Here is a 27,826-nt window from a genome sequence, read left to right on the forward strand (position 1 = left end):
TTGCATTAGATTGTAAATTTGTCCCTGATAAGTATATTATCTTTAAAAATAAATATATCTATGGTTTAAGTTAGGGTTACAAAAAGGACAAATCTTAAACCTTGGTATGATTTTCTACTAGATCGCGTTAGAGCAGGGATGACTGGTAGATTAATTCATTTGCTGAAATATAATTGGCAACTATTTTGCTATTTTTTAAAGTTATTTTATTGGTCTAATCAATTAATGAAGAAGATGACTGTCAGATTAATTAAAAATTAAAATCAATTAACTGAAAAATCATTAGCTGTAGCTCTATGCTATTCTTCCTGCTTATACTGACACCATACATATTTGTAGGATAGCTGTGCACAGCTGTGTGGTAACACAGTGATGACAGCAGGTCAGTCAGCGAGGTAAACAACAGTGCAGGGAATCTCTCTTCCTTGTTATTTCTCCCTGTTCTCGCTCTGTCTTTCCATCCATCGCTTTCTCTCCTCCTTGCTTTAACTGTCACTTTGCGTAGCCCCTCTCCTCGTCTTCTGTGTGGCATCTGATCTGCATGTTAATTACTTCTATCGCCTTAATTTAATATCTGCATGGAAGGAATGTGGAACACACACCCAAGAGGTATACTATATGCCCTTCAGCCCTCACTCAGTCATGCACATATGCACATATGCACATATGCTTTTACATGCATGGAAATTTGCAAAGCTTTATTTTCTTCTGCATTTTGTGTGCTTGGTTGTTGGTTGCTGTTGAGGTGTTGTGTGGACATTGGAGGTAGGAGTCAAAGCCTATGATACTCTAGATAGTGGGTTAGAGTAAAAGGGATCTGAGATCTTTTCTAACCCATCCTCTGAGTGTTTCCCTATGGCGAAGGCTCAAAGAGCTACCACTTGTCGTCCACATAATGGAGGCGAGGCAGGGGGTGGGGGGAGTTTGTGTCGTTTGTCTTTGAGAGGAGTGAGGGACTTCAAAAAGGAGGTGAATGAGCCATTCTTTTTAGATGCTGAGGGGGAGGAAAGCATGCATGCTTTCACAGTGCTGGGCAATTCTTCTGCCAGACGCTCCTCTCCACCATCAATATGCATACAGACATGCACAAGCTGTGTGTGCTGACACATATATGTACAATGTAGACACACACTGTACAACCAGCCCTAAGTTACACAGGAGTTTACTCGGTAAAGCAGGAGCTAGTTGTGACTTTACAAGATGTGTGATTCCATCATAACCCTCATAATTAGAACCACTTTTATTACAACAACCCCACCCAACATACACACACACACACACACACACACACACACACTCTCACTCCCTGTCTCAGCCATGCAACAAGGCTGTGTCTCTTGTGGCTGATAGATTGTAATGAATGTAACAGCAGTCAGATCCTTCAAAAGCCTCTCAAAAGCTTAAGCCCCTTTATTAAATTAAGCTAACGATGCCTAAGGCCAGGTCCGCTGTTGAGAGAGAGGGGGGAGAGAGAGCGAGCAAGAGAGATATAAGGGGCTGGAGAGGGAGAGAGGTGCTGCGTAGGGAAGTAGAGGCTGCAGAGATAAGGAGGAGGTGGAGGAGGAAGAGGCAATGTTAGGAGCGAGAATGTGAAATGGCAAGTAGTCAAATCAATGAGAGATGGTGGGAATGGATGGGGGGGGGCTAGTTTAGTATCAAAGGAAGAAGCTGGGGGAGGTTAAGAAGAAGGGCTGGAGAGAGGACACGACAAGGAGAAGATGAATATCCTGCAGACTTCCTTAGTTTTACAGGAGTGTACCTGTGGCTGAGGGGAGGTATAGTAATTAGAGAAAAGCTTATTGTGGGAGATTCACAGTGCAAATGTGTATTTTTGAAAGCGTGTGTGTGTGCCAGAAACGGTCATCGAAAACATAAATGTTTAATAACTCTAAATGGGGCAAGCATTCTAAAGCTGCTCTCAGACTCTTTAGGTCACATTTGAATTACATTGTGAGCTAAAAGCTTAATCGTTGGTGTTATTTACAATGGGTAAGAAAGTTGCAAGGTGAGAGCAACATATGTGTTGATGCAATTCTTGATCATCTATTTTTTGGCACGTTTTTACCTTGTTTGTATCTAGTAGGGCTAGAATACTGGGGCTTAATATTAATATTGACTTGATAATATGTGACCATTAGTTGCCTAATATTTAGCCCTTAACATATGGCTAAATATTAGGCAACTAATAGTCACAGCATTTCTTTGACAAATTCATTCATTGATTTAATTGAAAATAAAAACCTTTTTTTCAGTATTCCTGTCCCTCCACAGATGAATGCATTCATGCTGAGGGATCCGGTGCTTATTAAAGACCAGAACATATTTGTGAATATTATTGTGATGCGAGAGATGTGACTATCATCAGTAATGACTTATCCCTAAAAGCAATGACTAATCACCAGAAATGACTTAAGACTTATCACTCATTAGTGATTAATGATAAAAAAAAAAAGACCATAAAAATTACTAATTGACTGGAAATTTCTGAGTCAACTAGACATTTTAATACTCTAATGACTGATTATTTGACTAATTGAACAGAAGGGTGCTGCTTCAGCGTCTAGAGATCTGCTGTGGGGTGTAGGTGGGGGTGTGGCGTGGCGTGGGGAGCAGCATGTGTACAGACAGCAGGCAGATCAAAGGCTGAGGTCTCGGTGCTGCATCGTTAGTCAGGATACCTTGTCTACTTGCTCTCTCGCTCTCTGTCACAGGTCAAGTAGAGGTGAGGGATACACTATCACATGGATGAAAGACAAGACACACAAGCATCACCCCACACACACACACACACACACACACACACGCACACACACACACGCACAGAGGATATTCACTCACATACAAGAAAGAGGGTCATGCTGCCCAGAGGGGAATGCTGTGTGTTGGGTAGCGTTTCTTTTCTCTGCTCTGCTGTGCCTTCTGTTAGCATGGAGAAGAGGGATGTGGCAGGAGACACACAATACATAATCAGGCTTGCATTTGATCCAGTGCATCACAGCAATTAGCAATTGACAGCACAATGTGAAAAAGACCTCATCCCACTTCCTCCCCAGCCATCACCTGCTTAATCCTTATTTTCATCCTTGGCTTTGGGAGAACACCCTGTCTTTACTGCTTACAAGTACTGCTTTGATTTTACAGCCTGTGCAGTCGCTGGTATCTAATCCACAGTAAAACCATTGATAAGCCAGGCAGGGGTAGAGGTTGTCAGCTGAGTCTCCTCTGTGCTTTTGGTAGGTGGCTGTCCCCTTGTGGACACTTGATGGAATTGCACTCTTTTTTATTAACCTACAGGACTGTCATGCATTTGTCAGTAGCAAAACATTGGCATCTGTGATTAACTGTGATTACATCTTAAAATTCATCCAGATTTAAGATTGGAGATAGGAATAACAGACCTGCTGTTGGTTTGAATGTGATATTATGGAAATACAATAATGTACCGCAGGGTTAGTGTAAACACACCACTGAGGACAAAGTCACTGTCATTTATGAAAGGAATCTGCAGAAAATGTTTTTAGAAATCATTTAATTCATTAATATTATAACTGAATCATCCTCATTGAGTCACTGTATAGATCATTGCAGTTAAACTCAAATATTGGTGGGGTTTTTGTTAGACATTGCATGAAAAGGACAATCCATTTTTTTAAAGTAGGCTTTAAATATATTAAGATTAATAAAACGAACACCAATTAAGCTATGTTGTCTGCAAAAATATAAATACAAGTGTCCTATTTAATTGATTATAGTCCTCATGAATGTATAGGATAACTGGCTGTTTATTTTGTCTTGTTTTATTTGTCCAGTTGAACTTGTAGCCTCGGTGTAAGTTAGTCAGATTTGTAGTTATTTTTAATGAACAGGAAGTGACTCTCTCCATCCTGGTCAGGGATGGATGGGACATTCTTTATCCCATTTGGGGGACAATACAGGGTCAGCCCTGTGGACTGGAGGCGTGACGGGGGGGGGTGGGGGGGGGAGCAGGTGCTTCTACCCCCCGCCCCCTCCGGCTTGTCTCTGTCTGTCTTTCTGTCCGGCCCCCGCCGGAGAGGAAGCCCCACCTCCCGGCTCCCAGTAGCCGGCCGCCTCTCTCCTCCTCTCGCCGGCGCTCAGCTCTGCTCTGGTCCGTCCCTGTGGCCTCGCTAGGCGTCGGAGCTTCCTGCGTGACAACAAAAGTGCCGAGTCTCTGTTCTCGACGGAGGGATGGATCCGCGCTTTCGCCGCTGACGGAGGGAGAATTTTTTACTAATTTATAAACACTGGAATAGCCCATACTTGTTTGCGGTAAGTGACTGTGTGTGAATCTGTAGTTGTGTTTTCAAACCCGGAGGTTGTTTGTGTAAACGAGCGAGCATACGGCGAGGGTTTTGTTGAGGAAGTCATTACGATGTCGAGGAAACGAGCTGGTTTTTTTTTTTTTTTTTGCCGAAGGTCGGGTGCCGAGCCCTGTGTGTGCGTGTTCGTGTGTGTGAAAGAGAAATAAAGACAAAAAGAGAGAGAGAGAGAGAGAGTCAGTACAACAGAGAGAGCCGCTCCGGAGCGTCCAGGTAGTGATTCAAGCTTTTTCTTTCTTTAATAATCGTTGAATATTTTTATGTCATTTTGTGAAGGATTTGCAGACAGTCTTGTTTTAAAATGCAGATTAGCCTGAAGGACTGAAAGGAATAGCAGGCGACCCCCCCCCCCCCCGCCCCCGCCCCCCTAAAATTAACTACTTGTAACATTGTTACCGGTGTACTGTTGTGATTATTATGTAAAGCACAGCCCTCGGGGTTTCTGCGTGAGCCGTTTACGGTCACTGTGGGTCCCTCTTCGTGAAATCGTGTTATTGGCTTTACTTGGTCGCTGGTTCGCGGACTCCGGGCATGCTGGCTCCATTAGAATCACTGGGAGAGCGTCTGGTCCGAAACTCCTCCTGGAGAGCAGGAAAAAGGGGGCTCTTTTTCTCTCCTCGGTCCAAACGGCCTGTTACTGCGGGTGTGACACATGTTGACCACTTGGTGTTTTCTGGTGTAAAGGAGCTGACCCGGGGGCGCGCGCGCACGCGAGCGTGCGCGTGGCAGGTGGGCCGTGTTGAATCACTTCCCACGCGCTCCTTCACTTCTCTTGAACTGCAGGCGAGTGGGACCCAGCAGCTGCCTGCCTGGCCCCCCCCCCCCCCCCCACCACACACACACACACACACACACACACACACACACACACGCAATACTCATCACGCTCATCACACACCTCTCGGGTTTAAAACACGGTCTACAAACACAGCGGTGGAGCAACAGGCTTTACTGAACACACTGTGCTGCGGGTTGAGTTTATCTGCAGCCAGAAGGAGCCTTGTTGTGTGTTTTAGCTGCCGCTGATAAGGTTAGCCATAACTGCAAGAGCTGGGAATTAGAGCCTCCTGGTTTTTATAGTGGGGCTGTCTCCTGGTGTCTTCTAACAGCTACTGACCGGTGCTGGATTGGTCATTTATTTAAAGGGGAACCCGTCCGCCTGTAACACAGCTGTGTGATGTCATTTTAAGGATGTCTGTGGTGTATAATACAATACCTCTCACTGCAGCTTACGTAGATTACACCCAGAGATGGCTTTTAACAGGGCCTTGAACAGAAAAATACACTGTGGGGACATTCAAAGTTAATGAGGGAACACATTTTTCATCAGAAGACAATGGGAGACAATGGGACATGTCATTGTTCTATGTCACTTGTCACTGACGCCATATGTAGAACAGAAGTTTCACCTTTTACTGGCCAATAACAACAACATTTAAATATCGTCATGAGTGTTATTTTTTGATAGTTGTTTATTTTAATATATCAAAAATAAATAATTTCACTTGTAAGTCTAGTTGTAACAACAATTGTCTCACAGAGGAGGCTATGTGGCCAAGTGCCTATTAGTCAGGTGCCAGGTGTCAAAACATGTTAGAAATTTAAATGAAAAAAATTCCCAGGAAACAAGTGATTAGTTCTGGTGTGGATACGGGAATTTGTTAAAGGATTTAGCATTCATGAATAGCTAATTTTGAACATTTTTGCTGTTTATTATGCACAAATGGGCTTCATGAATTTAAAAAAACTGAGACAAGAGACACGTATCCTGTGGTTGTCAATCACTACTTGTATTTTGATGATGATGTTAATCCAGATTAAGCCTTGATGGTCATGCGCGCTATCTGAGTGCTTGCTATTTGTCGTTTATCTTATTTGAGGTCAGAGTAAGGCTTGATTTAACACCTTTACCACTGAGAGCAGCCGTAGTCACTGCTACACTATTACCTCTTTGATACAGGAAAATCCCCATATGTACTCTCACTCAACTTGGCATTTGACCCATTCACATCACAGGCTGCTGTCACAGGATAATCTCTGGCTGCTGTCTTTCAGCTTTATGTGTTTCTTTACCAAGGCCTTTAAGTGTTTACAAATATCACCGATGTACATTTTTTTTTACATCCACAAAAAAACATTTAGAGAACAAAATTGTTTTTGTTCTGTGTTAGTGTTTTTCCTCTTAAAAAACAGTCAGTTAATTTTAAAGTGAAAGCCTTGGGAGTACAAATAGTGTGTTTGAAATAGATCTCCCAGTAATGATATCACAGCTATTGCTATTGCCATTTGAGGTTTTATTTTCATATCTGTGATCTCTTAGTTTGATTCAATTCAAGAGAACTGCCAGTACCCTCACAATTTCAAGTCTTCCCTGAACAGGATTAGCCAAGTTTTCCATTTTCATGACTAATAACATTTCTCTAAGTCTGTGGAGACGACCAGTGAGCATGTCAGGGAGCTGCTAGATTAGGATCAGTGATTGCTCCTAGAGTTGGGAGGTACAAGCGATCATGACATAGATTCTGACTTCTCTGTGTGGTTCAGTTTGTTCCCCTCACATAGCAGATTATCCTAAAATAGATCGCTGTGAGGAAATACCCCAATGTCTATGCCAAGCACGTCTATGGTTTATGCTACAAGGCTAGCAACTGGTTACTAGTTCAAAGGATTTATGATGAATGATAAATAAGATGCCATTTGTATGCCTGGTTAATGTTCCTTGAAGTGGAGTTTCCTATGATGTAATGTGGGATCGCATTGTACAGATAAATTCCACATGCCAAAAAAAATAATACACATATTATTCGGTTGGTTAGCTGCAAATTGTACATTCCTGCTATTGATTTGTCAGACTGGATATGGTGGCCAGGCTAACAAAAGCTATGTTAGCTCAGTGTCAGAATCAGAATGAAACATTACTGTCATTTCAAAAACATCGCACATATTCTAATAACAGAACAGACGAGAAAAACTTCAACATTTCTCCCAGTGTCCGACCACTGTCAAGCGGCACCTGCCGTTGGGAAACGGTATTAGCTGATGGAACTTGAGAGATCGGCATAACTTGCTCTACCATTAGTGGCATACCATGAGCCACTTGTCGATCTCTGCATCTCTCTGTAAATATTTCTTAAGGATTCAGAATCATCTTGATCTGTGAGAGTTTCATAGTAATAGCAAAAAAACTTCAAGTTCTCCAGTTGCAAAGATTGGCAGAAGTAATAAAAACTAACTGTGAGTTTGCCGAAATTAGGTAGATTCATCCTCTCTCGTCAGACTTGCATGTGTCTGATGTTTCAGCGCATGATAAGAGTGTAAGATCGCCTATGCAAATCTTGGAACAGAATTTCTCGCTTGTGATCTGCCATTTAAAAGTTGTTGAACCTTTATGCTGCAATAGCGCCTATACAAGGTTGGCATGTTTTCAGGTGTCGTTGTGCTGTTTGTCATGCTGCGGTAGCCTGCAGTGCTGCGAGTGTCTGGGGGCTAGACAGCAGCTGTGTTGAGCAGAGTGTTGGTGACAGTTTGTCTGTGGCAACAGCACCTGGCTCTGTTTAGAGAGTGATTAGGAGAGTCCCAAGCAGCTCCCCGCACTGTTTACACAAGGAGCCTGGAGTTAAAGGTGACCCACTTTGCATTTCCTTATCAACAGCCCACATTGATAGCTTTGAATAGCACAGACTGTAGAGAGGCCTTTGCATGGGTTTACATAGTTCCCTATTAGAGAGAATGGGATGTGTTTGACAGGGCGAGGCTTGGATTTGACTAGCATTACAACAATGTCCTGAGGTGGTATGAAAATGTTGGTGCACACACCGCTCTCTTTGTGTGTCAGGGCAGGGTTGCTGTGTGGTCTGACTGTGATGGAAGAGAAACCACTGTAGGATGTTAAGGAAATGAAGGTTTTCCTCGTCCAACATGTCTCCATCTCTTTTGCCACCTCTCTTTCCCGCTCTGTTTGTTTCTGCCTTTCCCTTCCCGTCTTTGTGTTGGTCTCGGTTCTTCTTACGCGAGATGGGTCTGTTAGTAAGTGTGAGTGATTGTGTGTGTCTAAGCATCCCCTACTGGGTGTGAAAACCAGTAGTAAAGGTAAGCTGTAAATGCTATGACCAGTGAAGACAGCTGAACAAACAGGTCATAAAGTATTTATCTGAAGAGAAGACAGACAGAAAGTTGGGTGGATGTACAGATGGACAGATTCATCGGGCAGAGGGAGAAGTTGTTGATCACATTTCCAGTGAACCAAAGACTCCCATAGCTCATGACTTTTCCCCATAGCTCTCATGCCTACAGCTTTTTGCTCCGTATTTCAGTGATAAAGCTGCTTATCACTTTGTGTGTGTGTATGTGTACGTGTGTTTGCGCTCTGTGTTTGAGAGCAAGCCTAACCTGCTCTGTAAGCTGTCTGTACAGAGGCGCATGTTCCTGAGTCACCCAACTTTGCCGTTAAACAATACTTAATTTCTAACCACCAGGTATTGTGTTTGTGTTTGTGTTTGTGTGTGTGTGTGTGTGTGTGTGTGTGTGTGTGTGTGTGTGTGTGTGTGTGTGTGTGTGTGTGTGTGTGTGTGTGTGTGTGTGTGTGCTGGTCACACAACATGGCACATGCTCACACAACTCGTGACAGACTACAGAAATTTATGGCTTTATAATAATGGTAAATTCAATAAAATTTGTTTGAGATCACACAAAATAGTGGGCTGATTTCTAATAAGAGCTGGAGAAGGTTGCAGGGAATGTAAACAATGGCTGGTCCTCAATAAAACCTGCATTCAGAATTGTACAGTTATTACAGTTAGTTCGTATACACCTGCTGGTGTTGACAAGTAGATGTTGCTGTTGTGTGAACAGAATTTGAGAATCTTGGCCCCAGTTTGTAGACTAAAGCCTTTCTGTAATGTCCCACTGTGCAAACTAAAAATCCCTATCTCATACGCCTCATGTAGCTCTCACTTAAAGATGGGGAGTGAAGATACAAACAGATCATAGCTTGAATCTAGATTTATCTGTTCAGCATATTCTATAGAACGTGGGAATTTTTATGAATGCATAGATCTTCTTAACTCCCATTTTCATCTGTAGGTATAAGTGTGTATGGGTGTGGCAGTGCCTAGTCACCTGATTTGCCCCATTGCTCTTCAATAACAGGATAATTGACCCAGAACTGCTGCTTATTATAGATACACAAATGAAAAAAATGAGTTTGTGTTGTTCTTTTGTATGTTTTAACAAGAAAAAACAACATAACTTAACTATTTTCAGTCCTGTTCTAGTCCTGCTCATTTGTCTTGATTGTAGCTTTGTCGCTGATTCCTCAGTTTGCATTTTCATTCACCAAACCTGAGCATTGTGCTTTGGTGCCATTACAGTGAATCATGACAGAAGCTAGTTCAGTTCAGTTTCACTTTTCCTTTCCGGTGCTGAGTCCGATGCACCAAAACCCATTCCCTGAACTACACTGGAGTCATGCTACTTTTGTATCCAGTGTGATTTCATTTAGACACCAGCACACAGCACAGCGCTCAGCAGTGAAGTAATCACCAGAAAGTTTTCCACAATGTTAACTCTGTTTGTGTTCTCAATCTGCAGATTGGATTAAATTATCTGAGGGAAGCTGAAAAAAAAGAAAACATTTTCATTCACAGAGGTCAGCCTTGCTACATTTACCAAACCAAACCATGTTCTCTTCAGATTATGTGTGTGTATGTTTGTGTAGCTGATGTTTGCTGCTGTCGTTGTCATACCGCAGGACCTGATAAGCACTGGCCAAACAAACACAACGCAGGCAACATGAGAGCGGCAGATAAGCGAATCATATACACACTCAATACTGACCATACTTGACAATTGCCCTCACCAAACAGGGCCTCTTTCATTCAGCATTTATGGTGTATGTGTGTCATGTATCATATAGTGTGTTTCTGTGTCTGTCTGTCTTGTCTTTGTGATTTCTGTAGTCATACTTTCACAGTATAACCCAGCATTGTGCTAAAGGCTACTCCTCAACAAAGGCCTTTTCTTTTGCTATCACATCATCATCTCGCTTTTCCCCCTCTATCTGTGTCTGCTTTTATCTCTCTTCAACGTGTCTGTCTGTTTGCCTCTCTCTCGCTTCCTCTGTTTCTCTCTCTCTCTCTCTCTCTCTCTTTCTCCATCTCTGAGATATCTGCTATATCAGCTGACTGTCATATTGTGTGTGTCTGTTTGTTAGCATGTCTCCTTGTGTATGAGAGCAAGGTCAGATATGGGCCTGAAGAAGTGAAGTGGGTTTTGTGGCCATGTGTTTTAATCAGCTCATGGACAGAACTGCATACCTTTGTTGGTGGAGGCCACAGTTGTCGTGTTAAACGTGCTTCACAGAAGATCTAGTTGCCAGCTAGATTTGTTTTATCTGGCTGGCATTTGCATAACTAAAGGCTATCCATTTTGGGCACCTTTATTTTTTTTTTATTTATTTTTTTTTGTTTCTGTTTATAACTTAGTTTCACATCTTTAATAGGTGTTGTCTCTTATTTCAGTTTCAACCATATGTGTTAAGTCTTTCCTGCAACTGACTGACAAAATATGCCATAATTTAGTAAACATTAAAAAAGACACATGGGGAGGTCATATCCCAAAAGAAAGCTTTTGTGTGGCTTTAATAAAAATATTTTGAATAAATGCATTTTTGAAAGTGACTCTCATGCTGTACATTGGGAGTGGATGTTGAATGTAAGTTCCCCCCTCTCTTAAGCAGGGTTGCAAGTAACAATTATTTTCATTATTGATTAATCTGTTGTTTTTTTTTGTTTGTTTGTTTTTTTAATCATAGAGCTCTAATTGGCATCTTTGAATATATTGTTTTGTCTGACCAAAAGTCCAAAGCCCAAAGGTATTTAGATTACTATCATATAATGCCAAGACAAAGCATGCGCGTTTTGTTACTTTCATGGTGTAGCTCTGTTGCTCATGGGCTAGGACGCGACAGAGGAAGAGGCAGAGGTCAGAGTTCAACTGGTTCCAGCGGCCTGTCCTGTGCACAAGCATGAACGCACATGGTTGCTGATTTGCTGGAATAGTGTTTTGTGTCTCATTCCAAGCTGCTTGTTTGTTTCCCATTTACAGACCCAAGGCTGCCTACAAATACCGGATTGTTTTTGAGTGCTCACAGAATGGACAGCTAGCAGACCATGAGGTCATATTCTCTTGACAAAAAGTATATTGTATTAGAATCACTGCCTTTACTTTTAATCGACAATTGTTTCAGTTCTGCTCTCAAACCTAGGTCATGTGGAACATGACCTTTCCTGTATAGACTAGAAAAAGTCCTGAGGATTTGTGCTTTTGTAAGGATGGGTCAGCCATTCATCATATGCCTGATTTTGAAGGGTTGCACTGTTCCACTGGTCCAATACTAATGCCAAAGCGGATTGTAATCCTACTCTGAAAATGAGATTTTCAGAAACACAAGAGCCATTAAAAATTAATCTGGTTTGACCCTCAAAAATATTGAATTATACCATTTTTGATGAGTTGCTGTTCTACAAATGACGAGTCAAATACTTGAAAGAATGAAGGACACCAGAGGTTTCAGCTCTGTGTCCAAGAGAAACCTTGTCTTTGTGGTTTGATTGCACAACATTAACCCATTCAGACATGCGCACACAGATATGTTCAAGCAAGAGCACACACCGGTTAGACCAATTACTAGATTAAAACAGGGCAACTCTCAGCAACCGGACCTTGCTATGGAAAGTCAAGTGGGTGCTTTGCATGTATCTGTTTGTGTGTGTCTGTGTGTGTGTGTGGTGGAGTCGCTTGGGAGTCAGGACCCATGCAGAGCACTTGGAGTGCTAATTAGGCAACCACAACCCAGCAGAGTACATCACAGAGAGAAGGAGAGAATAGATGGGAAAGAGAGGATGAAGTGAGGAGTATATGTAGGGGAGCTAGGGATGTTACAATAACAGAAATTTGGTAGTCGGTACCAATACCATTAAAAGTCCATGATGTTGGTACCAAACTCGATACCACAGCAAAAAACCAGACCACAACAGAGGCTGCTGCACACACAGTGTGCTACCACGAACATGCATAGACCTCTATAGAGTCAGTGTGCAAGCAGCAGTTTAAATTGATTTACAAGGTGATAAACTCATGGTGTGAAAATATATATTATATTTTAACAGACTGAACGGTGATGACAGTAGCCTGCTAATGTTGTGAGCACCCAACTCATGTTACGAGCTGTTGCTGTGTTAGCCTAAACAAGATAACGTTAGCCTTTGTGAACATTGTGTGTGGAGCATTGCTACAACAGATACCAGCTCTTGCAATTCACAAACCATAATGGAAACATGTCAGATCATGAACATTTTGATGACGTGTAAATATAAAGGTAACAATTGAAACTCACTCACCCTGAATCCCGTGGATGCCTGTCTTTGAGTTCATTACATAAGTTTGAGGTTTTTCCTCCTTTCATTTCAAATGCTCTGTGCCAGTGTTTGCATACTGGCTTTTGGTTGTCTATAACTTGTCCCTGCTGATCAGTGAAATACAAAATATCTCCATACAACAGTCTTGGAGTGATTTATTTATTTATTTATTTTCCTCCACATCGCAGTGGACCTGTTGCTGCACCTGTACCTGCTGCCTCACGTTTTGTTGTTATTGTTTACTGTGCTTGCCTTCTTCTCTTTGAGTTTGATGTCAAACTACAATATTGTTATACTGTCCTCTCATTAGTCTTGGAAGAATCACATCTCAAGTAACCATGACACCTATGGTACCTACGATACAGCACTTTATAGTACAGAACAATACAAATTTTCTGGCTTTGTGGGACTTGACACACAGGCTGTCTGTGTATGTTTGCATGTTTGTATGTTTGTGTGTGCCTCTACCTGTTCGTGTGGCTAACGGTACACAGAGTATCACAGGTGCGGAAACAATGATAAGCTCCGTGGCAGGTCCTCCTTTGTATGTGTCTGCCTCTTTTTGTGTTTTGAGCTCATGTGAGTACTGCAACATCTGTTGTATCTCTGTGACTTGCCAGGAAGAGCCACATTGCCACCTTTTCCTGTGTCTCTGTAGCAGCTGAGGTTGATGAAAAAGACAGAGTCGGCTAGACCCGATGATGATGATGATGATGATGATGATGATGATGATGATGATGATGACAGTGAGTGAGAGCTGCCTCCTCTCCTGGTTGAACAGCTGCACTGGGGCTGAAGCTGGCCCTCTCATCAGGGGAAGTGGCAAGGCTGTGTCCCCCTCAGCGAGAGCCTGCACAGGGCACAGCCATGCAGACAGCAGCTTGACTCCTGGGGCATGGACCACAAAGAGCCAGAGACACAGACAGAATGCATTTACGTGTGCTTGTGTGACTGTGTGAGTGTACAACCAGACTGTTCTGTCATACGCCCACACTGGTGTCTCAGAGAACACAGCCACACACTCGCCAGATGACATGCACACACACAGACATACACACAAGCCCAGCAACCCCTACCACAGTCACTATGTAATTAACAGCCATAGGAAATGGCGCTGTTGGGGTGGGTGAGTCGGATGCAGGGAGGAGGAGAGGAGAGAAAATCATCTCAGCTCGTGCCTTCCCTCAAGACACACTGTTTCTCTGTGGCTGTGTGTGTGTATATGTGTATGTGTGCGTTGGAGAATGAAAGAGAGAAAGGTGAAGAGAGGGAGAGAGATGCCGGCTGGTCTTTTGAAATCGCACTGTTTTTGTTGCAAGCTGCTGGCAGGCAGGTTGGGGGGCGGGGGGGGTGAAAACAGAGAGCAAGTGGAAGAGAGGAGGAGAAGTAGGAGGTGAGGGATGAATAATAAGGTGTGCGCACACATGCACACTCACGCACACAGCCACATCATTTAAAGCCACACAAGGTAAAAAGGCAAGAAGACTGCTCTCTTTGCTCTTTGCACACAGAGGTAGGTGTGTGTGTGTGTGTGTGTGTGCGTGTGTGTTTTTTCAAGACAGTGTGAGCGAGCCAGGTCAGAGGGAGATGTTCTCTGTTCTCTGCTGTAGCTCTATAATGGAGGCCTGCTGTATAATGACAGCTCAGACACAGGCAATACTGTGTCTCTCTCTTTCAGCTTCTTCATTGATCTCTTGCTCTCTGTCTCTTTGTCTCTCTTTTCTTTTTCTCTCCTTTTGTCTTTTCGCTCTCTCCATTCTCCAGTGGAATTGCTCTCTTTGATTCCTCGGCTCTTCAGCCATAGTGCTGCTGTTTCAGGATTTCTCTTATATTGAGGTTTTCTCTTTGGTATAGAGTAAAAGAGGTGGCACGCATGCGCACGGACATGGGCTCGCTGGTGTGCACACATACACATATTCTATAGTGCCTGAGGGTAGATTGCTCTGACATCTCATCTTAGAAGTCAAACAAACCTGGAACTACCAGAGCAGGTTTATCCTGCTGTGCTCCTCGATACTGTGTGTGTGTGTGCGTGCGAGTGCGTGTGTGTGTGTTCAAGATCGACATCATGACATACCTTAGTTTAGGTCCAGGCCCTGGTATTCATTTGTATTGCATTTATAGCCAATCCTGAGCCCGGTCCCTGTTCTCTTGTTTAACCTTTGTGATCTACTTTTGCTTTGTTTTTTGTAGCCTGACCAGCTTTAGTTCATCCTTTGTACTTTTTACACAGCTTCAAAAGCTGCCCATGGATACTGTACGTGAGTGCTATTTAAAGACAGTATAAAACTTAAGGTGTTGATTTTGCCAGCCGCACAGGTATGCTTCCTACTGCCATTGAGTCAGTCACACTAGTGGCCTTTTTTTAAGCTCACTTTAGGTTGAAGCATGATATGGTCGCTGTGGTAGTGGTTATTTTGTCCATATTACATCCTGTTTTGTTAGGTTGGGTTCATCCACACTGCTGCCTCACTGGTATTTTATGCACTTTCATTTTTTTCATGTCTCTTTTTTCAGTCGTCATGCTGAACTTCTCACCCCCTCCCATCCTTTTCATCCCCTTGTCAGCATATCTTAAGTCTGGTAGCAAGTCAGTCAGTGATTCATGATGACAAATACTCATCAAGCTAACTCAACCTCCCTCCTGTATCAGTGGCTGAGCTGCTTTACTCTAAATCATTTCAGCAGATGGTTGAACCTGTGTCCTCTCTGATCACAGATCATGATGTGTGGTAGTAAGGGGGTTTCCACTCATCTGCTATAAGACGGCATATTAAAAGGTGTTGCTTAATTTGAAGACGTGGTGGAGGTTTGCTGGTCCACACAAACAGCAAACGTATGTCATTTGCAGCTCTTCAACCAACCAGTTCACTATGGCTACATCATGTTTGCCATTCTTCCGTACAGTATTTAAAACTTGTTCCGCTGACAAAAAATGCTCAAAAATATGAAATGCACCTATTCTGCAGTGTTGACCAGTTTAAGTTATCAGTTGTTTGGTAATCATAGTGACAAATGGGGCTGAACTTCTGTGGCTGCTTCACAGTAAAAGCCTTCTGGTAGGCTGCTGGTGAAAATGTGAATCAGCATTAAAAGTTTGTTTTGTAACAGCAAATGCAGATCTGAGAGTACAGCAAAGAAGATGTTATCAGGAAACGGCGAGGATCCTGTTTGTTAGAGGAAAGTAAGAACAGGAATGTAGGAGTGGAACAAAACACCAAACCACAGACACTATTATACCGGTGCTGCAAAAGTATTCAAAACTGCTTTTCAAAGCACAGCAAGACTTTTAGAAATTGCGCTTTAGTTGCCTGCCTGGCCACACATGTTGAGCCAACCAGTTTATTGCAATGACATTTTTATTGCTCATTTGAGGGCAGACACTGACCTGTTTGGCTCTGTTCCTAAGCAGGACCACAGTATTGTGGCATGCCTAAAGTGTGCTATACCAAGCCACTGGAAAAGAGACATCTGCTGCTCCAGTGAAGGGAAGCATGGATACACAGTTAGCTGTGGGCAGTACAATTCCAGTTCATGCTGTTTTGGACTTGGCCAAGCCAGGTTGGTGGCTGGATCAGATAGATGGGCCAGTAGCGCTGCCCTGCTAGTTTTAACGAGCTGATAGGCAAATCCCATCCTGGTTAAAGATTAACCACTCGCTAGAGCTGCCACTGCATTATCTCCCCACTGGCTGGGGCATACAGGAGCCAAGAGGATTTACTTTATATGCGTGTGTGTATGTGTGTGCGCACGCGCGTGCGTGTGTGTATGTGTGTGAGACAGAGAGAGAGCGAGAGAGTAATCTGCATTCCAACCAGCAAAAGGGTGGAACTGTGTGTGACAGTGTGTTTGTTTGACTATGGGAGTTAGTGATCAGCTTTACTCCCAGCAGGGTGTTAAAACTGTGTTTACTGTATGCCATTTAGCAGTCAATCTGCTCTGTGTGTGCGTGTGCGTGTGCATGTGTGTGCGCAGACAGGATCATGTTTGCATGTGGTTTGTTGTGATCTGCATTCCAGTTTTTTTTTTTTTTTTCAAGGCTTTGTTTTGTTTTCCCTTAGGGTGTAACGGCATTCAAAGGGTTAACGACATCAGGAAGTTTGGTGTGTAACCGACTCCTGGGTTGTCAGCAAAAATGTTCAACATTTGAGATGTAAAGGATCTAATTTATTCATACCTCTAGATCTTCATGTTAGATTTCTAAATGTAACAAGTGGATGCAGATTTTGTCCTTTTCATAATCCACAGAAAAATCATTTAAATCTATTTTTCTATTGTGTATCACTGGATTAAAAGACAGTGCCATATGCTGTCTCATTAACAGAAGACTCCCTCTGATTAGCTGGGAGACAATGCCACCTGCTGGATGTTTGAAGAACTTAGGGTAGAGCCTGCTTAAAATACCAAGCAAGTGTGTTGTAACTGAGTGATAGTAAGAGGTGGCGGCAGGCTCAATTATCTGGAAATTCATAAGACATTACTCAGCCTGGGTTGCTTAGATCATGCTATTTATCGTTATTTGAGCTGTGACTTACATGGCTTGTATTTTTCCGGTTTAGAAATTAAACGTGGAAACGAGAGAATATAAAGCTGTCACTTGTAGATAACCCACCCACATAACCTTACTTTTATCAGTTTCCACTTAATCCTGTTTTGCATGTTCTTCATTTTCAATGCCTTGAAGTAGTGATTGTTTAACAATGCTGTTCTTAATATAGGTGCTAAATGGGTACATGCCACTCTTCATTCTTCTTCTGTAGGAGCTTTCAGCTGTTAATGTAGGGTCTTGCCAGTTCCTTGTAAAGTTTGTTGTATTTTTTGAGCATTTTTGCCTTTATTGGATATGACACAGGGGAGGGCCGGTAGAAAATGAGGTTCAGAGAGATAGGGGATACTAGGAAACCAAGCCAGTTTCGAAACAGGAACATTGACCAACCAGCAGGATGCCCCATGAGCTACAATTCTACTTCTGAGTGAGTGCCAGCAGAAGGAGACTGAACAAGCATAATTTTGGGGAAGGTATGGTAGCACCTGCAATCCCCTTAGCCTGTACCATGTCACCAAAACAGACAGCAAAAAGACTCTGCTCCAGAACCAGCAGGGTGATCTCCATGATGCTAGACAGGAAAAAGGGTAGAGGAGAGACACAAAGACAGAGCAGAGTGTGGCAGTCTTGTGTTTTCTCAGGGGAGTCAGACCATGGCCTGAGCATCAGAGGAGCTTTGTCGAGAGGTGGCCTTTGGCACAATGCTGGCCACCGTGTAGCTTTCCCCCAAAGATAATCTCTCTCCCTGTCATTGCTCTTGCTCATTCTCTCCTTCGTTGCTCTGAAAAAAGTAACGAGTGACGGAAGGAGGAAATGACTAAAGAAACAACTCATTCACACCCCTGCAATGACAGCAGGACAGACAGAGGGGAAGTCAAACCCACGCTTTTACCCTTTTTCTGAGCCCTCCACCCCCAACCACTATTACGCAGTAGTCTCCTCCACCCTGATAACAACTCGCGGTAATTGCAGTGCATGTATTTGCGTGTAGCCTGTGTGTGTGTGTGTATGTGTATGTGGTAAAGGTTCCACATTTATGGCAGGACTTCCTTGTTTTTGCGATACCGTAGTGGTTGATTTAGAGAGAATAGATTTCTTTACTTACTATTCCTCCGTACTTTCCAGATACAGCCGTCTTTCTTTCGCTTAAATTTTTCTTCACGAGCATTTCCAGTTGTTACATAACAATTATGTTAATAAAGCAGACTGAATTGAATTCAGGCAGATATTCTTAGACAAAAGGTTTCCTTTCTTATGCTGTAGGGCTTGACACAGGCCAGAACATGTCCTCTTTCTTTCTCCTTCCTTCTCTCTCTTTTTCTGTCTTTCAGTCTCAAAAAGGGAAGGGCGCCTCACATACTTGACCTAACCCCCCCCCCCTCGTTCATCTATATACATGCACACATACATACACACACACCCTGCCTGTCGCTCCCCAGCAATGGGGTCAGATGTGGTGACCGGCTGAGCGCCCTCCCCTCCTCCTCAGCTCCTCTCCTCTTCTTCTTCTCTCCCCTCCCCCTCCTCCAGCTCGCCTTGGCAGGGCATGCATGCCTGTGTCTGTTATCTACAAATGGCTGAGGAATTATAGGTTGAGAGGGGAGGAGGAGGAGGAGTGAGGGAGAGTGTGAGGAGGGAGGGAAGGGGGTGGGGGTGGGTGGGTGGAGTGGGGGGGGGTGGGGGGGTTGTTGGGGTCATGTGACATCGCAGCAGCTGCTAGGCTAAGAATTTCTGTTTTCTCACTTAGAGAGAGAGAGAGCGAGAGCTAGAGCTAGAGCAAGGAGGGGAGAGATAGGCAGCGTGTGTGGTGTGTTGCTTTGTTAGATAAGCACTAAACGGTCTTTGTGAGCGGCACCGCGAGAGACAGGAAGACAGGCGGGCAGGCAGGCAGGCAGGGAGGGAGAGAGGGTGGACAGGCAAGAGGAGATAGATAGACGGAGAGAGAGAGGGAGAGAGAGAGGAGCAGGAAGATGGTGTATGTCCTGTCGGTGGCTGCCGGTGTGTGCTGGGCTGGGCTCAACGTGAAGATGCAGCCATGGGGGATCCGGGCAGCTCTACTCCTTTGTGCAGTAAGGAGCTTTGGCCACGCTTTTAATCTATTGGGGGTGGGGGGGTCATGAACCACTGCCAGACCTCCGGATGTGTGCCTCTGTGTGTATTTGTCAAGCTATGTGCTTGTCTGTTCCTTCTTTCACTATGTTACTTGCATGTGTGTCTGTTAGCGCTGTGGTTGTGTGTGTGTGGTTGATAAAGACTTTAAGTTTGCTCTGTCTCTGTAATATGTTGGTCATTGCAAAAAGTTTCTTGTATATTTCTTTTGCTCCCTTCTCTGACTTTTTCTGACTTTCTCTAAAGAGAGAGGGAGGAGCAGTCCTCTAATGTCTGGACAAAGTCACGTTACCAGACTGGGCAGTTGGTGTGTGGTTTTTACTTGTTTGCCAGTCTCTCAATGGCGCTGTGTGTGTTGTTCAGACAGTGTTCATTGTTGATTCCATTATTAATTGTGTGCTGGGTTCATTCGGAGTGCACTGGGTAACTGGGAGGTTACAGGCAGGACAACTCAAGAGGTGTTGGGAATGTTATTCACTCTCTCATGCCTGACTTGCTGCTGTGTCTGTCCACTCAGACACACACACACACACACACGGGGTGCTGTGCCTCTGCTCTCTTCTCAGGAGGGAACGTGATCTTTTTATAGCCCTCTCAGACTCTTGGGTAAACCCAGATATAACTCCTACTTATCTAATTGTGCTGTTGATATACTGTTAGAAAGCAGCTTTCATTTCAGTGAGTATATCTTTGTCTTTGAAGTTGTCGTGCTACCTGGCTCTTTACTTTGAATGCTGATTTAAGGGGGAATCTGAACAAACCCCAGTGTGTTTGTTTTGGCGTCATGGTTAATACCTGTGACACACACACACACACACACACACACACACACACACACACACACACACACTACACTAGTCTGAACTTATGCTGTGTTCTGACCCACTCTCAATGCTTGTGTGTGTGTGTGTGTGTGTGTGTCTGTGTCTGTGTCTGTGTTTCTTCATCTGTGTTTTGCCGGAGCTCATAGGGCTATCACACACCGTTCTGGCGTTTAGGGATTCCACTGGCCGAGGGGCTGTCAACACGGTGTCACCTTTCAACACATATGCACACACACCCACACCACACACACATACACAGGAAGGAAAGGGACAGCCGCCTCAACCCTCCTCACCCTTTCTCCCCCTCCAACCACCATAGAGCTTTTACAAATCTGAAACTTGAAAGAGACATGACACAAAAAAATCGTCCTTTTCACTGTAGCTTTCGCTTTAAAATGTGACAGTCACTGTTAATTTGTTGAGCTGAAAGTTTGTGCAATCTTTTTTTATTCTCTCCGAGTCTCCAATTTATTAAAAAAAATCAAGAATTCATTTAATAAATGCCACTGTCAAAAATCAGAAATAGTTGGTATGAGTTACTAATTTATCACATTTTAAAAGGGCGGGGGGTAGGGGATGGGGGGCCATTTCAGTGCCATTTAAGCACTCGATGCTTAAATGGCGATAACATGCAGCATATGATACTCACAATAAAAAATATAGTCAACCTGGCAGTGTGGGAGCATGCTCAGTAGAGGCGTTATGTAAACTCAGTGACCATGGACCTCTGGCAGACACACAGCCAGACTGGAGCTCTTTGAGCAAGGGAAGGGTGACCCGCCCTCCTAACCTCTCACCTCTGACCCTAAGCCATACAACCAAAGCCCCCCGGCCCCTCACACCACCAATACCCATCCACCCCAGCTGTCACAAACAGATACCCAGCACTATACTCTTTCCTGAGTATCTCTGCATCAAAGGAAACAGCTAAGCCTTACTCTGTTACATATTTATAAATATATAAAATTTGTCTGCGTTTTTCCCTCCATGAATACATGTGTCTGTATAGGCCCGAGGGCAGTATTGGATATTAAACCTTTCCCATTCTTTTCCACTTTGTCCATTTTGTAGGCATGAGCCATGAGCCAAAGTCACCATCGTTAGGAATGATCTCCACGGCGACCCGTACCACGGCGACGGTCAGCCCCCTCACTCCGTCACCCCTCAACGGTTCTATTGTAGCCAATGGAAGCCCGGCGACCCAGTCTGCCCACTCTGGATTCGCTGCAGCCCTCCGTAAACTGGCAAAACAGGCCGAAGAACCTCGAGGTAAAGTCACACAGCGTGTAGGGATGTGACACAAGAATTTGCTAATATGCGCAGTAGAGTTTTTGATTTCAGCTCTGGTCTAAACTATGTTAAGAATGGCCTTTTCGCCACTGAAAGTATGATAGCAGCTTTCGGCATTCTGCATTGTACTACTTTGCAGACATTCATCACAAAATGTACACAAAAAGAAGTTGTCCGGTTTAAGTGATCTGGATGTTGATGGTTAAATATTCCTGTTTGCAAACTTGTCTAGTTGGAATTAATAGACAGATGTATACTGGTTGTGCAAATGTGTACATGTCTCTTTGTGGCTTTTACTGTTTATGTTCATCGCGTAATGGAATTAAGGTTTATTTTAACTGAAAATTTTCTAGAAAGGTTAAAAACTTAATTTACACATTATGGTTGGCAGTTTGTTTTTATATTCTCCTCATTATTTTTAGTCCTAATGTCTGACTGGAAACTCTTATTGAAATCTTATACATATTGTGATAATATCAAACCATAATCCTACAATAATAAGAGCTCTATGTCTTTTTACATCCAACCACACTGACCCTTACCTGTAAATCTGATGGACTAGGTGTTCTGTACCTGGTCATAAATTTGGTCTTCTGTGTGTGTGTGTGTGTGTGTGTGTGTGTGTGTGTGTGTGGCTGTCATATAGTGTGTGAATACATGTAGGTTCCATTGCCAGTATGTGCAGCTGAGTGCAGAAGCGCTAATGGCAATGGAGTGATATCCACACAGGATTGAATTAGTGGTGTCCCTGGAGATGCGGGGACGAAGAGGAGCCACTCTAGCTGACCCACTTAATGTGCTGTGTGTGAGTGCATGTATGCTTGGGTGTGCTTGTCATTGTGTATGTGTGTTGGGTCACCAATTTCCTGTCATATATTCCTTCTTGTCATTGTCTACGCACATACACACACGAAACATGCAACAGAATTCCCATCGCTCAGAGCTCTGCCCTATGGTTTTATGAATATGAAATAAGCATCAGGTGGTTGAATTACTGGTTACTGACTCATACAGTGCTGGGTAAGAAATTCTGCGCTCAACCCTTCAAGGCTGAAACCTGCTTGTTCAAAGATCTACTGTATATGAATGTTTTTGTCTAGGTGCTCAGGGAGAGGTTTGAGGATTTCTCATTATGTTTGGTAAATTCAAAGCTGGCCTCCAATGTACATGCAAGTATGAGCCCAGTGTCTCTTAATCACATACATAAACATTAAAAGCCTACAGAGCAGAATCTACACAGGAGTCTCAGTAGGAAGATTCTCATTTTGGAGTTTAATGAGGGTGTGTACATTTGTCTGTGTGTGTGTGTGTGTGTGTGTGTGTGTGTGTGTGTGTGTGTGTGTGTGTGTGTATATGTGTGTTAGTGTGGCTATATGCCTTGGCTCCAGAGAGGCCCAGCTACCCCAGCTGTCCACCCTTGCTCTGGCTCTTAAATCAGATGGTCCCCTCCTTCCTGTCTTTCCCTGGACACCTTGTTCCCAAGCCCACTGCAGCCTGGGACCCAGAACCAAGGAAATGATTTATTGCCCACAGAGAGAGAGAGAGAGAGAGAGAGAACCCCGCTCAGCCCCCTCTCAAGCCTTCTACCCTTCATCTCTTTTCATTCCCTCAACCATGCATGCCAGCCCTATTACTTCTTCGCTCTCTCCGAAAGAAAAACCACTTCCAGCATCTTTTCATTTCAACATACTGAAGGCTCACCTTTTCTCACTGGAATTGTCCCTCTTATTTCTGTTGCTTATCCTCCTTTTTATCAGTTGCAGCTGGAGAACACAAAAACTGTAGTCTTTTAGTCATGTTTTTTAATACTTGTGCTTGTATTGTGAGGTGAGAATGAGTGTGCTCTGTTCTATTTGTAATTCATGAACTACCGAGGCAGAGAGCTCCTGTCTGTGTCTTTGTCATAATACACAAGATCATGTCTGATAAAGCTCTACCACCTTTATATTGAAAGCACACAAAACCCCCTTTGTTATTTTTGAGGCCTACTGACTGTGTGGCCTGGCTGGTGTAGGCAGTGATTTGTGGGTGACTCAGCCATCAGGAATAAGGGGCCACTCTGCCCGTGTTAGGATCGCCGGCTCTGGGGTGGGGAGAGAGGCATGAGGCCCCTGGAGCTCCAGTCACCTCTCTGTCTGCAGAGCCTGTATTTATAGGCAACACACACACCCAAACGCCCCCACACATGCAAACAGTTGTCTTTGCAACTGTATAAGCCTCATGATTTCTCAGCATGCTGCAGCCTGCTGTCCTTTCATTAGCTACTTTGACTCAACCCCTCTTTCTCTCTGTCTCTTTCACCCTCTGGTTGATGCTTTGAGGTGAGTAGTGCAGTATATATGAGGTGCCATGACTCAGTGTCCTAAGGCCTAGAGGAATTAGTTAGGTTTGAGTACTAGTATCACTGCCACCGGCTGCTGAACTGATTTAAGACCCTGAGCACGGCTGCTGTTTATATCCACACCCACACACCCATACACACACAGACACATACATCGTCACTTGTCTGTGGCGAGTATAATGAATAGCTCTGTGTACTGAGTGCTGCACTGAAGAGGGGAGGTGATGGATAATGAGTATCAGAGCAGCGTAAAGGACACACTCTCATCCCATGTACACTCTCATAGCATTCACACGTGCGAGCAAACACACACCACGCACAGACGCAGATAACACACTGCCTCAAAAAGGCAGGCCTGCTGATATCTGATTAATTAGGCAGATCCTGGTTTAATCCTCTCAGTTGCTTCTTCTCATACACTCTTACACACATACACACCACCAGAATTTCATGACTGCGTTCATACCAACTGTAGTACACTGCCTGGAGAGAGAATGAAGAGAGGGAGAATAAAGGTGTACAAGATAGATGGAGTGAATTGGCTGGAAAAAAGAGGAATCGGAAGTAATTAGTAGATTTGTGAAAACCTGAGGTGTTTGTCAGCTTGTGTGAATCTGAATGTGTGCATGTTCTTTGTGTGTGTGTGTGTGTGTGTGTGTGTGTGTGGCCGGAGGCTCCCCTTGTTTATGGGAGCCCAGAGCATGCTGGGACAGCGGGGCAGTGTGTCTCTGACCCCTCCATCTGGAGCCTGCCTGGAGCTCACACAGCCTCGCTGTACTGTGCTATGTGTGTGTGTGTGTGTGTGTGTGTGTGTGTGTTTCTTGAAGGCAAAACCCTTCAGGCTGTGACTGTCCCTGAAACACTCACAAACAAGCTCATTTGCTTTCCCCTTCTCTCTCTCTCTCTCTCTCTCTCTCTCTCTCTCTCTCTCTCTCTCTCTCTCTCTCTCTCTCTCTCTCTCTCTCTCTCTCTCTCTCTCTCTCTCTCTCTCTCTACCCACAACAACCTTACACCTCTCATGACTCTGTTCAGTAGGGAAGCAGCATTTAAGCATAATATACACTTTGTACATTCAGCAGAAGGCTCAGAGATTTGCTCCTCTCATTTCCATCCGCCATCTTGTACTGTCTTCCTTTCCCTCGCTGGCACAGCAACACACACTGTGTGCGTCTCCCCTCCCCCCATTCAGTGATGCAGATTACAGGCTTTGTGTTGTGTTGTCAGTGCATGGCCAAGACTGTAGTAGCAGGTGTGTGTGGTGTTTGTGTGCATCAGTGGTTGCTGTGTGTGTGTGTGTCTGTGTGTGTGTTTGTTTGTTAGAGTGCACGTGTTGAGGCTTGTGCTTGTGTGTGCTGGTGGGGTGGCATATGGATGCAGGGTTGGCTGGGCACTGCTATGCACACCAGGTGTGAAATGGACTGTTTAATTAAGTGCTGATGTTGTTGTAATGCATGCTGGGAGGGAGGAGGGTTGAAGAGGAGGGGTAGGGTAGGGTGGGTGTGTTGGCGGGGTGGAGGAGAGCACCTTCTGCCTGGCGTAGCTGGTGCTGGCTGTGCTTGGCTGTTTTGGCAAAGGTGGTGGTGGTGGAGGTGGTAGCAGAGGATTGGTAGCAGCCATTTGGCAATGCTAAAACATTTTTATGTAGTGATGTGTTCCTGTCAAGGCTTAGTGATCCAGTGGGATTCACTGCTACAGCTCCTGGGCTCTGCCATTGAATGAAAAAGCCTGCTGAAGAGCTGTGGTGACTTTTTTGGCTTTTTGATTGGGTCAGTGGCTGAAGTAAAAGGTGCCATCTATGCAGGGATACTTGGCCACAGCCTCTGACCACAGCTTGGTTTGTTTGTTTGTTGCTGCTGCTGTGTGTGTGTGTGTGTGTCAGTGCCAGTACGTGCTTGCGTGTGTGTGGCTTAGCTTGAGCGGTCAAGTGTGGAGGCAGTCTGGGAGAGTGGGACTGGTAATAGAGGAGGCGATAGAGAAAGGAGCTTCACATTAATCACACACAGCTTGGGACTGAGACAGCACTCGCTTTCTCTCTTTTCCCTTCCTTTCCTCCTGTCTCTGCCTCTTCTGTTCTTCCCTCTCTCTCTCTCCCTCTTTCGCTCTCTCTCTCTCTACACCCCCCTCCTGACCCCATCGCCAAACCACACACACCCCTACACACCAAGCAAGTGACAATCAGTACAGCTAATGAAGTGCAGGTTGAAAGCTGATGAGCCTGTTTTAGACTCTGGGGATGAGGGCTTGTGCTTCACTCCTCCTCCTCCCCTGCCTCCTCTAGCTCCCTGCAGGGCCAGCATGTGTGGCCATCTTCTCTCTGTATAGATGGAAGGGGAGGAGCATAGGGCAGAGATGACACCAGCTCGGTGCCAATCAAACGCCTCATATATGATTTTTCTCCTATCAGATGGCACAGTGACATGAGGGAGGGGGCAAGAGGGGGATTGGTATGGAAATTGGAGCAAGGGGGATGAAAATGGACAGGAGGAAATCTTGGAGGAGGGATGGAGGCTTGATAGAGGAAAGAGGCTTATGGGCCCACATGACTGTTTATGGTTTAAACAGGAAGATAAGGGGAAATATACATTGATGTACAAATGCAAACATGTCACCGCTCTCTCAGACATCACCCTGAAACCCTTACCAGCTGTAAGCATTGTAAATGCGGTTATGAAAAGTGTGCGTTGAGTCTGGTCTCTGTCTGGTTGGCAGGTACTGTGTTTGAAGAACAGTAGGAAAAGGAATTAGGGTGTATGAGGAGGTGGTGGGTGGGTGGTGGTTGCATGGGGTGTTGTGAGAGAGGAGGAGGAGGGAACAATAGAGGAATAATAGCTGTTTGTGTTTTGTTATTGTGTGATATACATGTACAGGACACAGTACACAGATTCTGTCTGCTGCAAAAAGAAGCTGTTTTAGACGACCCTTGTCTCTTTTATTTCCCTCTTCCCCTCAACTGATTCTTTTCCTTCTCTCTTAATTATTTAGTCTGCCCTGCGTCTCCTCCAGTCTGCTCTGCCTCTTCACGGAAAATGAGGAGGAAGAGGAAGAGATGGGAAGAGAGGGGGTGAGAGAAATGAGTTGGAGTAGGGGTCTGTTGCTTAGCAGTTCAAAATCACTGTGATCAGCGCCCCTCCTCTCCTCTCTACCGCTACCCTTCCTTCAGCCTTATTTGTTCCCTGATCCTTGTGTATGCATGTTGTACGTGTGTGTGTGTGTGTGTCTGTTTGTGGTGAGTGAATAGGCTGTGACACTAGAGCTGTATTAAGTGTAGCTCCATTCCCCAGGCTGAGTGGGCTGCTATTGATTGGCCTAGTCTTGCAGGGGAGAGTAATGGCTCTCTGAGGTGAGGGGGGGGGGGGGTTAGGCCACTAATTGCCATTGTGCAGACAAGATATGAACCCCCCCCCCCCCCGCCACCCCCCTCCAGTATCCCCCACCCCTTCCCCACCACCCTCTCACCCATCTGCACCCCTTATCTCTCAGCTTTCCTCTACGCTCCATCTCTTGCTTCACCTCTGACGCACCTCTTTTGCACTCTAGCTGTTTTTTTCCCCAATCACTTCCAATCTCCTATCATCTTTCATTTTCATGTCTCACCTCACATGTATCACCACTGCACATTTTTTTCTTGCCCCCAACACCCCCCACCCCCACCCTCCCCTTGCTGCTCCTACCACCACTCACACCTCACGCATAGATTTTTAGATTTTCTCCAGACCGTCACCTCACTGCCATTATCGATTCTTTCCGTTATTTAGTAGTATTAGTCAGAATGAGGTGTTTAAAATCGTCAATATCCTGACCACACCTGACATACATGGACGTTGTCTGTTAGGTTATGTTGCCATGGAAACCGAAGCAGTGAAGAAATGGCGGTTGGGTGGAGATCTGTGGTTTTTGTTCTGATGGTGATAATTGGAGAGGAAGCAGACCTGAAACTGGCCTGAGGTTTCAGCTGCCTTTAT

At 44.5% G+C, this 27,826-nt stretch overlaps 1 protein-coding gene across 5 annotated transcripts in view; it reads left to right on the forward strand.

Annotated features, from left to right (window-relative positions):
- gse1b (Gse1 coiled-coil protein b) overlaps window positions 1–27,826 on the forward strand; it is a 165,921-nt gene that overhangs the window by 119,622 nt on the left and 18,473 nt on the right. For 2 of the 5 annotated variants that reach the window (XM_071488246.1, XM_071488247.1), the window contains one exon: window positions 21,305–21,502. In XM_071488246.1, coding sequence (XP_071344347.1) covers window positions 21,305–21,502 — 198 coding nt within the window. Of the gene's footprint in view, window positions 1–4,037; window positions 4,288–4,467; window positions 4,551–19,055; window positions 19,370–21,304; window positions 21,503–27,826 lie in introns of those variants that run through there. The other 3 variants (XM_071488249.1, XM_071488250.1, XM_071488248.1) reach the window with 3 other exon arrangements.

The sequence above is a fragment of the Trachinotus anak genome, unplaced genomic scaffold, assembly GCF_046630095.1.
Source record: "Trachinotus anak isolate AG129_WGS33_773 ecotype Australia unplaced genomic scaffold, CSIRO_AGI_Tana_v1 ptg000011l, whole genome shotgun sequence".
NCBI lineage: Eukaryota > Metazoa > Chordata > Actinopteri > Carangiformes > Carangidae > Trachinotus > Trachinotus anak.